General features: G+C 46.1%; 2 protein-coding genes across 5 annotated transcripts in view; one reads left to right on the forward strand and one right to left on the reverse strand.

The window, feature by feature from the left end:
• Nucleotides 1-2,805, reverse strand: part of LOC127555868 (F-box only protein 44-like) — a 14,446-nt gene extending 11,641 nt beyond the window's left edge. The window contains exon 1 of one of the 4 annotated variants that reach the window (XM_051988539.1): nt 1,890-2,791. In XM_051988539.1, the coding sequence (XP_051844499.1) occupies nt 1,890-2,247 (358 nt within the window). In that variant the 5' untranslated portion in view covers nt 2,248-2,791. Of the gene's footprint in view, nt 1-664; nt 746-1,704 lie in introns of those variants that run through there. The other 3 variants (XM_051988542.1, XM_051988541.1, XM_051988540.1) reach the window with 3 other exon arrangements.
• Nucleotides 1,972-15,630, forward strand: FBXO2 (F-box protein 2). Its single transcript, XM_051988548.1, has 6 exons — nt 1,972-2,070; nt 6,915-7,193; nt 10,597-10,726; nt 11,049-11,144; nt 11,583-11,718; nt 14,435-15,630. The coding sequence occupies exons 1-6, from the start codon at nt 2,049-2,051 to the stop codon at nt 14,567-14,569; spliced, it is 798 nt and encodes a 265-aa protein (XP_051844508.1). The 5' UTR covers nt 1,972-2,048; the 3' UTR covers nt 14,570-15,630.
• The last annotated feature ends 408 nt before the right edge of the window (nt 15,631-16,038 follow it).

The raw sequence follows: 16,038 nt of genomic DNA on the forward strand, positions 1-16,038 counted from the left end.
CTCTCTCTCTCTCTCTCTCTTCCTCTCTCCCTCCTTCCCTCCCTCCCTTCTTCCTCAGTCTCTCTGTCTCTCTGTATCTCTCTCCTTTGTTTCTTCTCTGTCTCTTTCTGTCTCTGTTTCTATCTCTCTGTCTTTATCTCTCTCTGTCTCTGTCTCTCCGTCTCAGTCTCTCTCTCTCTCTCTCTGTGTGTGTGTGTGTGTGTGTGTGTGCGTGCTCACGAGCGTGTTCACTGTGGGCATCTGTTGTTCGAGTACTTTAGTGAATGGCAGCCAGTTAATTGCAGTGAGATCTTGGACAAGCGCTTGTTTCTCTGAGAGTCTCAGTTTCCTGGGCTGTCAAAGCAGCGGACTAGGCTGGGCTGGTTCCCTGCCCTCTCGGCTTCTTGCTTTCCCCTAGCCTCCGCAGGTCCATCTCGGGTTCCCTGCTGGCCCAGCTTCCTTGGCTTCCGCCAGTTCAGCCTGGAAAATTACTGTCGCTGCTGCCGCCGCGCGCCCCCGCCCGGCCTGCAGTGTGGCACTGCCCTTGGGGGACAAGGACCCCGGCGCACTAGTTCCCAGCTCCTGCCTCGGCCCCTCCGCACGGCCCCGGGGTCACAGCAAACTCGCACCCCCTCCCTCTCTGACTGACTCCCGACTCCCCCATCGTCCCGCCCCCAGCAGTGACCTCGACAACGCCGTTTGGAGACCCCCAGCATCCTGCGCGGCGGGGACCCCCTCCCAGCTTCAGACGCGGCGGGCCGCTCAGCGGGCAGAGTGAGAGCAGAACTGGGCTGAGGCCCCGCCCCTCGGCCCTGCAGAATCCCGCCTCCCCTCACCCCCCCAACCCCGGGCTCCTGGCTCCGCCCAATCCCAGGATCCCGGAATCTGGGAAGTGTAAGAGCCGAGGAGGATCTTAGAACAGAGGATGTTCTTCTGCAGGGCCTGGAGTCTAGAAGTGACTTGCCTCAAGTCACATCATCAGTTACTAACAGAGCTAGGACCTCTTCCTTCCCGATCAAGTCCCTCTCTCATCCACTTGGGTTTTTATTGTGCTCACTGAGCAACTCTGGGAAATCCAATTATGTGAAGCGCCTAGAAGAGCTAGATACTATCATCACTCTCCTGGGGAAAGGATCATGTGAAAATCTTGCTTTTTAAGTTGCTGCTTTCGTATCCAGCCTCTGTCCCAAATACTAACCCAAATGGAGACATATTTGGAGTTGAAAATGACCTGACAAGTTGGGATATCAGAGCCGGAGGGACCTCAGAACAGGGACGTCTGAGCCAGGAAGGACCTTAAAATGTAGAATGAAAGAGCTGGAAGGGACCTTAGAATAGAGAAGGTCAGCGCTGGGCATGGGGGAAGGGAGACTTGCCAACAGAGAAATGTTAGAGCTGAGGAGTGGGGGGGAGGGGCAGGTAGAGTGTTAGGTCCAAGGGCCTCAACTTTCACTGTCTGACCTCTCCCGCCCTTCTACCCTTTCCCCGGACCCTCGGCACTGCTCCCTCCCCAATCTGGCTTGATCCAGAAGCAGCTCTTCCCCCTTCCCGCCACCCCAGCGCTCCCCCAACCCCCAGCCGCAAGGCCCGGAGAGTTGGCTGAGTTCTGCAGCTGCGGACTCCCATCTTAGGCCTTTCTGAAGGAGCAGCCTCCCCCCTCCCATCCAGGCCCCAGCACCGCTCCTGGCCCTCCTCAGACCCCCGGCATCCCGGGTGCCCCTCTACCTGCCACAAGGCCAAATAGCTGCCCGTGGGGAAGGGCAGTACGCCGCAATAAGGGCCAGCATCGACTCTCCGTTCCCAGTAGAGTCGAGTTGGGCCCCGGGCCAAGAGCAGAGGAGGAGCCGGGTGGACCGGGGCGGGGTAGCGGTCGCCTTTAAGAAGCGCTGGCCAGCCTAGCCTGTCCGCACCGGCGCTGGAGAGCAGGGGCGAGCGCAGCGGTGACAGTCTGTGCAGGGCAGAGGAGGGCGGAGCATCTGGCTGCCTAGGACCCGCAGGACGGGAACATCTGGAGCGGCGCTCCTCAGCTCTTTCTCCGCGGTTAGACGCGTCCCGTGCCCCTGGAAGACATGGATGACGCCGACTTCCCAGGTAGAGAGAGGGGGAAAAGCCTCGGCTGCAGACGAGGAGGACCGGTTCACTCTTCTCCCGGGGAAGACTTTTCAGGGCAGACCATGGGGGAGCAGAGTCACGTCCTCCCCCCAAGCGGGTGGGTGGTGAGGAAGGGGAGGCAGGACACGGGAAAAGGGCAGCAAAGTGATTTCCCATTTCCAGGAGAAGCTGGCGAAGGTGGCACCTGGAGAGGGGGTTAGGACTGTTGGGTTTTGCACGAGATGCCTACCCCTGGCCTCAGTTTCCCCATCAGTGCGGACCATAGATCGGATTTCCTCTTAGGCTCTTCCATCGACTGTTTCTGAGCCTGTCCAGAGAAGCCCGTGTCAATGGGATCTGACGTAGTATTCTAGGCTTGTGCGCCTGTCTTAATTTGGGGAGGAGGGGTGGATTTGTGGGAGAAGCTGAGTCAGGTGTGTGAGATAAAAGTACGTTTAATTTTCAGACTGGCTCAATATCTCTTTGCCGAAATCCGTAACTCATAACTTTCTATACGGCATCTCAAGGAGGGTTATTTATTTCTCCCCTCCTTTCTCTCTGTTCTTTCCCCTCCCTCTCAGCTTTTCCTCCCATCCCCTTTCCTCTCTGCCTTACTTTTCCTGCCCCCTCTCCTCCTCCCTTCTCCTCTCACTATCCCACACTTCTTCCCCTCCTTACCTCACTGGCACTATTATGTCTCAGCCAGGCTGCCCAGCAAGATAGCAAGGGCCAAGTTGCATTCAGGTAGATGGGGAAAGAGGAACCCATCAAGAACCATCCGTGCATGGTAGGGAGCTGGACAAGAATATGGTGGAGAGGAAGAGAGGTAGAACTGGGATTCTAAGAGGCATGAAGCTGTGCTCCTGCTTGGGCTGAGAGGCCTTTTGCTGAGTCAGTGTGTACATTAGGGGAGATGGGGGTGTCTCCAGCCGGATCATTGAGCTTGATGAGGAGGCCAAGGCTGGAACTGGATACCAGGGGAGACCAGCTCAAAATTGATTTTGTCTCCTGCTCATTTTCTACCCTTGCCTAAATTCCTTGAGCTCAATATCTGTTTCATGTCTTTATCTAAAGCACAACTCATGGCATAAAATAAATTTTCTCTCTCTCTTTCTTTCTTTCTTTCTTTCTTTCTTTCTTCTTTCCTTCTTTCTTTCTTTCTTTCTTTCTTTCTTTCTTCTTTCTTTCTTTCTTTCTTCCTTCTTTCCTTCCTTCCTTCCTTCCTTCCTTCCTTCCTTCTTTCCTTCCTTCCTTCCTTCCTTCCTTCCTCCTTCCTTCCTCCCTCCCTCCCTCCTTTCTTTCTTTCTCCCCTCCTTTCTTTCTTTCCTTCCTTCCTTCCTTCCTTTCTTTCTTTCTTTCTTTCTTTCTTTCTTTCTTTCTTTCTTTCTTTCTTTCTTTCTTTCTTTCTTTCTTTCTTTCTTTCTTTCTTCTTTCCTTCCTTCCTTCTTTCCTTCTCTCTTTGTTTCTCTTTTTTTTTCTAAGTCCCTAATAAATCCTTGTTGATGGATTGATGTACTCTGAGAGAATCTTGTCCAGGTGTATTTGAACTTGTATGCCCAAGATCTCTAAATTCCCATCCTACTTAAATTAGGTTTAATAATTTAAATCTCCCTCCCCCCTTTCCTTCCCCCCCCACTCTTGGGTAGCTTGATCTATATTTAACCTATTGGTTTTTAGAATTAATCTTATCTAGCTCAACACCCTCATTTTACAGATGAGGAAACTGAGTTTCAGAGACATGAAGTGACTTGCTCAGAATTACACAGGTAATGAATAGCAAAACTGGGTTTTGACCCCAGGTTTCCTGATACCAAATCCAGCATTCTTTCCATGGTGCCATACTGTCTCTCCACTGTACCCTCTGCACGGCCCCAGAATGAAGGACCTGTTGTTCCCAGGGTCCACTAATTCCCTGGTCTCAGGGGCCAAATCTAGGTGAGTGAGTCAGCTCCTGTGGCAGTTTCCAGGAGCCAGATAACTTTCCAACCAGCAACAATATAAGTAGTTGTGTGTGGAAGAGATGGGGGGGGGTAAGGAGGTAATCAGATCCTGGGTTCAAAGCATAAGGCCAGGGGCCAGGAGAGCTGACTGGAGCAGGGTGTGCCTTCCTGAGAGCATCAAGTGTCCAGCCAGGGTGTGAGTTGGACCCTGAAGACAAAGGGCTGATTAGGACACCTGGGGTCTGTTTCCAAGAGAATGTTCTCATCTACAGGCTAGAGAGCCTCAGTTGTTTCTGGAACCTCAAACTAGCTTCTCCTTATTTCTTCTTTTAAGAGTTTTGTTTATGCCTCTTCTCTCATTTTAAAAATTGATAGGTTTTATTTTTTACAACGCATTAAATTTCCCCAGCTATCTGACCCCCTTCTCTGAATTATCCTTTAAAATAAAGAATAAAAATAAAAGAGGGAAGAGGGGAAAGTAGTTTAGTAAAACTAACTTGACATGGATTGTCACATTTGTTGCTACATTCTGTGTTTCACACCCATAATTCTACTCTGTATAGAAGTCAGAAAAGTGCACTCTTCAGGGCCAGTCTTGGTTCTCATGATCACATAGCATCCAATGCCTTTTCTTTTTATATCAAAGTAATTTTTGAATTTCTTCCCTACCCCTATCTTTGTGACAAAGAAAAACAGTGATGCAGTAACTAAATCTGATAGTGTTTGCAACCCTGTACCCCATCTTGAATGAAGAAGATGCACTTCCTTTCCTCTTTAGCAGGGCTCAAGATTGGGGTTTATAATTACACCTCCTTCATTTTTCTTTCTTTTCTTCCACAATACTTATTGTCTATTTCTTTCCTTTTGATTACTTCATGGCATCATTTTATCCAAATCTTCCCATGGTTTTCTCAGATTCCCTTTTTGTAAAATGGCGGGGGGGGGGGGGGGGGGGGGGCCTCGATAATTCTTATCTCGTCCCACAGGACTATGGAAAAGGCCTAGGAGAAACTGGGCTACTTAGTGCCTAAGAGATACTCAATTCCATTTTAAATCATTGCTTATCCAGTGCCAATTATGTGTAAGATCCTTGGCAAAATACTCTTATTGATGAGTCACTCCAGAATTTTGCCCTTGAAGTACAGGGACATGAGGTATGCACATAGGTAGAATGTAAGTACATCAAAGGGAGGGATTACATCATTCCTTGTATCTGTACCTCAGTGCCTAGCACCGAGCCTGACACATAATAGGTGCTTAATAAATGCTTGTTGATTGATCAATAATTCCAGCAAAAAGCAGTATATGGGAAGGATATTCAAGTGCGTTATGTATTCAGAAGAAGAAACAGTGTCAATAAAGGGGTGGTGGAAGACCAAGGAAGTTTTTCTGGAGGAGGTGGTATTTGAGATGGATCTTGAAATGGGTAAAATTGGACTGAATTTGTCATATTGGGACCCAAGTTCAAATCCTGGCTCTGATGCCTACTATTTGTGTGATTTTGAATTTGACTCCCTCCTGTCTGGTCCTCGTGTCTTCTGGCTATAAAAGAAGGAAATTGGACTAGATAATCTCTAAGGTCATTTTGGGCTCTTGACTGAATGTCTTATGATGAATTCAGAGGAAACCTGGTAGAGATCCAAAAGATGTTGGTTGATCTGGGTTCAAACTCCACCTCTTATGTTTACTACCAATGTGTGACTTGGGGAACATTACTAAATCCTTCCTGGGTCTTTTATAAAAAGAAAGTATTAGATTAGATGATCTCTGAGGACTTTTCCAACTCAAGAGATCCATGGATTATGGGATCCTAGGGATCCTCGAAATCCCTGGAGCCTCAATTTCCAACTGTGAAATGGCTTTAATGGTATTTACACTACCCACTTCTCAGGGACATTCTGGGGAAAGCATTTTGCAATCACTTCAAGCACTAAAGAAATAGGAGGTACTTCTATCTCAGAGCCCCAAAGCCCTGTGTTTGTGTAAGCTATCACTGTCCTTGGAATATTATAATCTAAGATCCTAGTATTTTCAGAGCATTATTTGTGGATTAGGACTCTACGTGTAGAGCTGGAAAGGACCCCAGAAGTCAACTAGTCCAACACAGTTATCTCATATGATAGAAGAGAAAACTAAATGACTTATGCATCACAGGTAGATTTTGAACACAAGATCTTTGACTCCAGATTTAATGCTCTTTCTGATATATTATTTTGCCTCTCAAAGTTAAGTGGAAGCTGCTGTTTTCTGGGGGGAGATCTTTTTTAAAAATTTAATTTAATTTTATTTTATGATAACTTTATATTGACAGAATCCATGTCAGGGTAATTTTTTTTTACAACATTATCCCATGTACTCACTTCTGTTCCAATTTTCCCCTCCCCTAGATGGCAAGCAGTCCTATATATGTTAGATATGTTGCAGTATATCCTAGATACAATATATGTTTGCAGAACCGAACAGTTATTTTGTTGCACAGGGAGAATTGGATTCAGAAGGTAAAAATAACCCGGGAAGAAAAACAAAAATGCAAATAGTTCACATTCGTTTCCTAGTGTTCTTTCTTTGGGTGTAGCTGCTTCTGTCCATCATTTATCAATTGAAACTGAGTTAAGTCTCTTTGTCAAAGAAATCCACTTCCATCAGAATACATCCTCATACAATATCGTTCTCTAAGTGTATAATGATCTCCTGGTTCTTCTCATTTCACTTAGCATCACTTCATGTAAGTCTCTCCAAGCCTCTCTGTATTCATCTAGCTGGTCATTTCTTACAGAACAATAATATTCCATAACATTCATATACCACAATTTACTGGGGGAGATCTTGAAAAAGAGAAGCTATAGTCCCAAGGCAGAGGACTGACAAGATTTCTGCTCCTTTTTCTACCCAATCTGTCTCTAGGGTGTCTGGTGCTTCCAGAAGCGACCGTGGAAGACCTGCCTGATCCTATCATGATCCAAATTCTGGCCTCAGTGCCTGCTACTGAGCTGGTGCTTATATGTCGCCTGGTGTGCCTGCAATGGAAAGAGCTGGTGGATGGCGCTTCACTTTGGGTCCTCAAGTGCCAGCAGGAAGGGCTGGCAGGGGAGGACCAGATTGAGGAGGATCGGGAAAACTGGCAGATGTTCTACTTTCTCAGTAAGAGGAAGAGGAATCTGCTCAAGAACATTTTTGGAGAAGGTAAAGAAAAATGATCTGGGGAAAGAGGGGAGTGAAGGAAGGAAGTGAAAGTAAAAGGAAGGGGGAAGGAGAAGGGAAATAGAACAGAGGAAAAGGGGAAGAGAAGGAGAAGGGAGAGAGAAGGAAAGGGAAGGAGGATGGGGAAGGAGAGGAGAAAAGGGAAAAGGAAAGGATATGAGAGGGAGAAAGAAGGAAAAGGAAGGGAAGTGAAATGAGAGGGGAAGGAAAGGAGAAGGAAGAGAAGGAAGTCAGAAATCTAGATTTGAACTCATAACTACCACCACACCACCACTGCCTACACTACCCTTCCCTTGCCTAACAGCTAAGGCAAATAAAAGGACATCTGACTGATTAGCAACAAAAATCCCTGTGTCATTGGTAATGGAAGTGAATGGATTTGGGGACAGCTCATAGACCATACAGATTTGCAAATTACCTCATTCACCTACCACACGTAAATAACCTTAATTGAATTAGATTTTCATTTTAGTGTCTGTGTCTAGATATCAGTATCTAATGTCTTATTTAGACATATAGGATTTTACAATTGGAAGGAGGTACCCAGTCCAACCTGTGCCCCAAGTAGGATCTCTTCAGCATTCCCCGACAAGTGACCTGCCAAATTCATGTTAAGCAGTTTGGGAATTCTTGATTCTAATCCCAGCTTTCTCCCCTATCCCTACCACCCTTATCCCTGTGTGATTCCTGACCAAATCATTGCACTTTTGTGTGTTTGCTTCCTCATTTGTAAAGTGATTAGACTGGGTTTATAAGAACACTTTCAGATCTAGCTCTTATGACAGCTGGTGGCAGGGAACTCATTAATTCCCGCATTGCCTATCATTCTTGGATACTTCTAAGTATCCAAAGAATCCAAAAGTATGGAAGCTTCTTAGGTCAAACCAAAACCTGCTCCTCTGCATCTTTCACTTATTGTCCTTGGTTTTGTTCTTTGGAATCAGTAGACTAAGACTAAATCCTCTTTTCTGATCCAGCTCTTCAAACATCTGAAGTTAGAGATCATGCTGCCCCACTCCATGGCCTATATATTCTATCAGGTTAACAGTTTTCAAATGATCAGGTTCTCTACCATCCTAACTGCCTTCCTCTGGACACTTCTCAGCTTATTAATGTGGGCCCCAGAATTGAATTCAGGACCACGGATAGCAACTGACCAGGTTGTTACTTCTAATAGTGTAGCCAGAGAAACACTATTGACTCATACTGAATTGTGGCTCATTTAGAGTTCCAGATCTTTTATCATGTGTACTATTGTCTAGACCAGGGGTGTCAAATGACCCTCAGGACAAAGAACCAGATTAAAATGTAATTGGCAAATAATTAACCTAATTAATTAAAATTCAACAGAACATAGATATTGTTAACAATTGCTTTTCTAAAAGAATATGTGATCCCCTAGGATCCATATGTATAGTTTAGTGGTCCCTGCTTCTATTTGAATTTGATATCACTGATCTAGCACTACACTCTACGGATAGTTATTTTTTTAATTCGAAAGCAAGACTTTATATCTATCTGTACTAAATTTTATCTTAATAGATTGAGCCCAACATAGAGATAAATACTGTGGGATATTAAGGGCCTGAGTTTGAATCCAGGTACTGTCACTTACTGTTTGTGCGACTTTGGGCCAACTGTTTCACTGTTCTGACCTGTTTTCTCAACTGTAAAATGAGGAATTTGGATTGGATGACCTTTAAAGTTCTTTCTGTCTCTAAATCTGGACTCCTAAGGGTTGCTATGATCTTTTGGGAATCCCAGGTTAGTCACCCAATTTGTTGACTATCCTTTCCATATTTAATCCATTTCTTCCCTTCTGGGAATGAGGGTCTAAGCAATCCCTGAAAAAAGTGTCCTAAAAGGTGGATTCAAATCTTTTTCATTTCTTCATCCTCCTTTTTGCCAATGTCTCAAAGAAGAGACCAAGAGTCCCATTCTGTTCTCTCAATTGCAAAGACAAACTTCTGAACAATTAGAACTGTCCAGAAGTAGAATAGACTGCCTCTTGAGGGAGTGGGCTCCTCCTCCTTAGAAGAAAGGTGCATCATTTCAAGCAAAGGCTCAATGCTTACTTAGTTTAGATATGCTTTAGAAGTATTTCATGGGGACAACTAAGTGGCACAGTGGATAGGGCACCAGCCCTGAAGTCAGGAAGACCTGAGTTCAAATTTGATCTCAGACACTTAATACTTCCTAGCTGTGTGATCCTGGGCAAATCACTTAACCCCAATTGCCTCGGGGAGAAAAGTATTTCATGCTAAGCCTTCTCTTTTATACTCCAGGTTAGATATAGTAGTTCCTTCTAAAGAGGTGGTCTAATCATATGCAGACCTTCTCTGAATTAAATTAATTCATTTCTTTTCTACTAATTCTTGGCTTTACAATGAATGATTTTCATTTTATCCATTATCATGAATCATAAATTGTAAGCTTCAGGAGGGAGCAAAATTTTGTAGCAGCTGCCTGCTGCCTCTCCCTAATTTCCCAGCTCCAGAGTGCTTTCCTTTCCTTTCTTCCTTCCTTCCTTCTTTTCCCTTCCTTCCTTTTCTTCTTTCCTTTCTTCCTTCCTTCCTTCCTTCCTTTTTCCCTATCTTCCTCTTCTCCTCCCTTCTTCCTTCCTTTCTTCCTTCCTTTTCCTCTCTTTCTCTTTCTTTCTTTCTCTTCTTCTTTTCTCTCTCTTTTTCTCTTCTATCCTTCTTTCTCCTCCTCTCCTCCTCCTCCTCCTCCTTCTTTGTCTCTCTGTGTCTGTGTCTCTCTGTCTCTGTCTTTCTCTTTCTCCCTCCCCCCCCCTTTCTTTTTAATTTTAGGGATTCCTCTGAAATTCTGTGAGGGGATTGGGGAAGATTTCAGAGTGTCCAGGACAAAGGTCCCTTTGTGATTGTAGGATAAGGGCTAAATTGCTCGATGGTAAGAGTTATTTCATTTTTGCCTTTGTATCTCTAGTGCCCAGTACTGTGCTCTGGTACAGAATGCTTAATAAATATTTGTTTGATTAACAGAGGCTAGAGAAAAAAATGAAGGGTGGCACTTTATGACTTAACAAAGTACTTTGTAGGTCAGTGAGCAATCTTTCCTCTTTAATCCACTAGGCCCAGAGGAGGAGGCATGGAATGGAGGTGCCCAGATAAGCATCTCCAGATACCCCACTCCTTGTTCCAACCATTAGACCAGGCCTAGATCATCTAGATCTAGATCTCAAGCAGCCTACCCGGTTTATGCTAATTTTTTTTTTTTTTTTAAAGATCTTTCTCAATTCCAAGCCAAAGCCACACCTGATTTTCCCTCCACATTCTCCAGCCTTGGGCTCAGTTGATTTAAAGAAGGGAAATCAAGTGTGCGGTGGCTTCAACAAGCGGGCAGACTCTGCTTTTGGCTTCCACAGACGAGTTCGAGTCCTGGGGAGATATCGAGCACGGTGGAGATGGCTGGAAGGTGGAAGAGATTCCTGGGGACTGTGGCTCTGAATTTACAGAGGATGAGAATGTCAAGAAATGCTTCGTCACTTCTTTTGGGTAAGGAAGGACACAGGGCAGGCCTGGGTGAGGAGGGGGAGGGGAAGGAGAGAGCTCCCAGCGGTGGGATTCGCTTGCTAACCCCCTCTCTCCCTCCTCCTCCCCTTCCCCCTTTCTCCCTCTTCTTCTCCCTCTCCCTCTCCTTCTCTCTCTCCCTCATCCCTCATCCCTCATCCTCATCCTTCTCCCTCTGCTGAGGCAATTGGGATTAAGTGACTTGCCTAGGGTCACACAGCCGGAAAGTGTTAAGTGTCTGAGGCTAGATTCGAACTCAGATCCTCCTGACTTCAGGGCTGGTGCTCGTTCACCCCTTCTCTCTCAGGTGGTGCCGCAAAGCCCAGGTGGTTGACTTACGGGCTGAGGGGTACTGGGAGGAACTTCTGGACACCACTCAGCCCTCTATCGTGGTGAAAGACTGGTGAGGTCCCAACATGGGGTGGGGTGGAGGTGTGGGAAGCACGGGGTGGGGGGCAGGGCGGAGAACTTTGGGTTCTTTTTGATGCGAAACATTTGGGAGTCGACTGGAAGGGATAAGGGGGAGGGGCTGGGGTGCAGAATGTCTCACCCTTTCCGAGAACTCAGGGATGTGTCGATACCTTTTTTTTTTTTTTTTTTTTTTACGAGGGAGGAGGGAGAAGGAATGGAAGGATCACGGGGTGGTGGAAAGGGGCGGGGCGATGGCTTGGGCTGAGGTGAGCTGGCGCTCGAGGTGAGGAATGCATCATTCCCGTTCCGAGGGCTGCCGGGACTTGGAGGTTTCTTTTTTTTTTTGGAGGGGGAGGTGACAGAGGGAGTAGGTGGGAGTGCAGAAAGGGGTGCGGTTGAAAGCCTGGCTGAGGGGAGGGTGCCCCTACAGGTACTCGAGCAGGAGCGATGCCGGCTGCCTGTACGAGCTGTGCGTGAAACTGCTCTCGGAGAACGAGGATGTCCTGGTCGAATATAAGAGTGACACTATGGCTCTGCCCCAAGGGAGTGTCGAAGGCTGGAAAGAGGTGACAAAGTCGCACGTGTCGATTTAGGGCGAGCTGGACAAGGCGGGGAGAGCAGAGGGGATCGAGAGTTGGCTGGGTGGGGGGAAGGCTCCCTCGGGGAAGACAGAACCTTGGTCTGAGATCTAGAAAGGGGACAGCTCTGGAGCTGGGAAACGAGGGAGAGGACGTAGTCACAGGCTACAAAATTTAGCTTCCTCATGGAGCTTCCGGTCTACGGCTGGTGATGGTCAACTAGAAAGCATAGGGCGAGTAAAAAAGAAACAAACTAAGTTGGATCAGAGGAACTTTGCATATGATCGGACCATCTCTCTCTCTCTTTTTTTAAATAGCTTTTTATTTACAAGATATATGCATGGGTAATTTTTCAGCATTGACCCTTGCAAAACCTTTTTTTCCAACTTTTCCCCTTCTGCCCCCCTCCCTCAGATGGCAGGAAATCCCACACATGTTAAATATGTTAAAGTACATGTTAAATACAATATATGTATACATATCCAGACAGTTATTTTGCTGCACAAGAAAAATTGGACTTAGATATAAGGTAAAAATCACCTGAGAAGGAAATCAAAATGCAATGGGACAAAAACAGAGAGATTGGAAATGCTATGTTGTGGTACATACTTATTTCCCAGAGTTCCTTTGCTCAGTGTAGCTGGTTCTATACATTATTGAACAAATAGAACTGATTTGGATCCTCTCATTGTTGAAGAGAGCCACGTCCATCAGAATTGATCATCATATATTATTGTTGTTGAAGTGTATAATGATCTGGACCTGTTCATTTCACTCAGCATGAGTTTGTGTAAGTTCCTACAGGCCTTTCTGAAATCATCCTGCTGGTCATTTCTTACAGAACAGTAATAGTCCATAACATTCACATATCATAATTTATTCAGCCATTCTCCAACTGATAGATGTCCACTCAGTTTCCAGTTTTCTTGCCACTACAAAGGGGGCTGCCACAAACATTTTTGCACATATAGGTCCCTTTCTCTTCTTTAAGTATCTCTTTGGGATATATAAGGCCAATAGAAACACTGCTAGATCAAAGGGTATGCACAGTTTGATAACTTTTTGAGCATAGTTCCAAATTGCTCTCCAGAATGGTTGGATTCATTCACAATTCCACCAACAATGCATTGGTGGGACCATCTCCTTAGAAAGAACTGCTCTATTTAACCTGAAGTATAGAAGAGAAAGCTTAGCATGGAGCACAATTGTCACCTCATAGGATTTGGAAAGTGGCTGCCTAGAAGAGAACACACTTGTTCTCACCTCTGGGGCCAAGCAGAATGTAGAATAATGAGGAGAAAGTATAGAGATTTAATGTAAAGGGAAAACTTCCCCATAATTCCACTTATCTAATTATCTAAGGAATTATCTAAGAAAATGAACTCTCATCTCTGAGGAAAAGTTAGACAATTCCTTAGCATAGAGGGGATTTCTGGCCAGCGAGGCTTAGATTAGATAGTCTTGAAGGTTTGTTCCCACCTGATTTTAGAACTTGAGCCTTGGGTAGCAAAAAGAGCACAGGGCAAAAGCAGTAGAGAAAAGGACAGAAACTAAGGAACCAGTTCTGCTCTATCCCCGAAATCTGAGAAGTAGATTTGCATCTGTCTCTTAGAACAGATAGCGGGAGGACTGGGCCAGCTCAGAACAAGGGATTGGATCAGTGATGGGGTTGGGGGTTGGGAGGGTAGAGAAAGAAAAAAGGTTCTTGGATCAAGCCCTGCCTCCTACTTTTAGGAGTAAAAAAGGCAAAAGGGTAGGAGCAATCCGCTCTGTGAACAAGAGAGCTTGAGATAGGTAGTTCCTTACTTGGAAACTCAAGCCCTAGTTCTGTAACCGATAACTGTTGCTAACCAGGTCCCAGGTAGTTAAAGCCCTGAATAAAAGAAAATAGAATTCAAAGATAGCACTGGTGGATAGAGACAATCTCTAATATATTACCAGAAAACTCATTTTCTAATTCAATACAGAATCATAGACTCAGAGAATTGGAAGGGACCTCAGAGGTCTACTCTAGGCCCCCTAGTTTGCTGTTAAAGAAATTGGGGACCTGAGACATTATTTCCCCAGATACACAGGTAATAAGAAAATGGGGCTGGGGTCTAGTCTCAGTTCCTCTGATCCTGTATCCATTGCAGGATCATTCTTATTTCCTCCACAAAGTATCAGCATGGCTATTTTAAACTGAGGCTATGGAAAATATAGGAGTTGTGTGTGTTTGGGGGAAGACTGTCAAAGAAAGGTCTTTTAAAAATCATACTCAAAAAAATTAGGTTACTAGAGAGAAATGAGAATAAATGTGGCAGAAATGAGAAATGAGCCATTAGGAGAGTGGGAGCCACTGAACATATGAATCAATATTTATCAAAGTATTTATTGCGTTCAGAGCACTGTGTCAGGTATTGAGGGGGATGGTGAGAAAAGTAGACATGGCCCTTATCTTCATGGAGGTTATGGTCTAGATGTGGTGGGTAAATAGAAAAAAAAAATGGCTAACTGTAACAGTCAAGTCTGTGTTAGGAAGGAAAAAGGAGGGAGGGGGCTTTGAAAGCTTTGGTTTTAGTGTTGTATTCTTTGTTTCGATTAAGTGCACTGAGAGCCAGAAAGGCTGTGTGTGTGTGTGTGTGTGTGTGTGTGTGTGTGTGTGTATGTGTGTGTGTGTGTATGTGTGTGTGTGTTTATGTGACCTTGCTTTCCATCTCCCCAGATCTCTCACACCTTCACAAACTATGGGCCAGGAGTTCGATTTGTCCGCTTTGAGCATGGAGGCCAGGACACAGTCTACTGGAAGGGTTGGTTTGGTGTCCGGGTGACCAACAGCAGCGTGATGGTGGAACCCTAACATGACCTGGACCCTCCTCCCGAGGGGCTAGGAGCTGTCTCAGCTGTGGGTGCTGCTCTGTAGGCTGGAGAAGGGCTCACTTCTAGAGTTGTCTCCCTTCCCTGGGCCCTTGACTTGGGGAAACCTGGGAGGTCCTGGAAGCTAGGCTTTGTGTCTTTATACTATGCACTCTCTAATTTGTGTCTTTCTTCCTTGGGTGTCCCTCCTGTCCTCCTTACACCCTGTTCCCATAGGAACTCCTAAAAGGCCGGGGAAGAGGGCTCAGTATCATATACCTGTGTATTATTTGCATGTCTGCCCAACTGGTTTCTGTTCTGGTCAAAGTTTTCTAGTATGAATTAGATCAGGATACCTGGGGGGGAAAAAAAAAAAGGAGAGGGATTTATTGGGTCCTGACCCTTCCAGTTTCTAGCACTGGAATTAGTCCAAGTTCTGTTGTGCCTTGGGCCTCATGTGAGGTCTGGGAACCAGGGCCAGGCTCAGTAGCCACAGCCTAGTTTGGTCAGAGAACAAGGCCTGGGATTGTGAAGGCTGGAGAAGATAAGGAGAGAGAGAATCAGAGATCAGGGAGCCGGGAGCCTACCTGATACTTGAGCATTCCTGTGGTAGGAACCAGAGAAAGCAAGGGAAGTCTTTGTCTGGCCCAACCCATTCCTTCAGCCTTGAAATGCCCCAGGGGGAGAAGGCACGTGGTCTAGCTCCCACCTGTGCATAAAATGGGGCTGAACCACCTGCGCACCTGTCCCCTGGCTCTCTTTATACACTGAGCTCCCTTTCACTCTGAAGATGCACCTTTGAGCATGGTGGGGAGGCGGGGCTACTCCCTGTTTAGAAATGTGGGTTGCTAACTTCCCTTGCTTCACTGACCAAGCCTCCTCCCTCCCAAAGGATGGTCTTAACCTTTTTAATAGCCAATGCTAGTTTCTTTCTTCCGTGGAATTGGGGGGCAGCCACCTGGCTTTTCTGCCACCCACGTAGGCTGAGGCTGAGGGGACCTGGAATGGGCCGAGTTGGTGCTTCTGGAGGGAGGACAACTAATAAAACCATTGTGTCTGCTGCCACTGGGTCCCGGCTCTCTCTGGGGACCTGGGGTGGCTGGGTCGGGCCACTGGGACCACTTGCCAGTAATAAGTTGGGTAGAATCTTTCCCTGAAGTGCCCAGATGTCTTTCAGGGAGAACAAGTTTTCTGGGGTGTCTCCTATTGAGGGTGACATCCTATTGAAGGTCATTGGATTTTGAGCTGGAAATGACCTTAGAGCCATCTTTTCCAGTCATTTCATTTTTCAGCTGAGGAAGGTGAGGTTGAGAGGAAGGATTTGTTCCTGCTAGTACTAGTTTGGAGGCAGTCACTCCATTTGTCTTGACCAGTTTGCTCATCTGCCAAATGAGGGGGTTTCAGTCTATGAGGTCCAAGGACCCTTCAAATTGTCCTATGATCGCCAAAGGATCTGACCAACAGGAACGGGGC

Source organism: Antechinus flavipes, chromosome 3, assembly GCF_016432865.1.
Source record: "Antechinus flavipes isolate AdamAnt ecotype Samford, QLD, Australia chromosome 3, AdamAnt_v2, whole genome shotgun sequence".
NCBI lineage: Eukaryota > Metazoa > Chordata > Mammalia > Dasyuromorphia > Dasyuridae > Antechinus > Antechinus flavipes.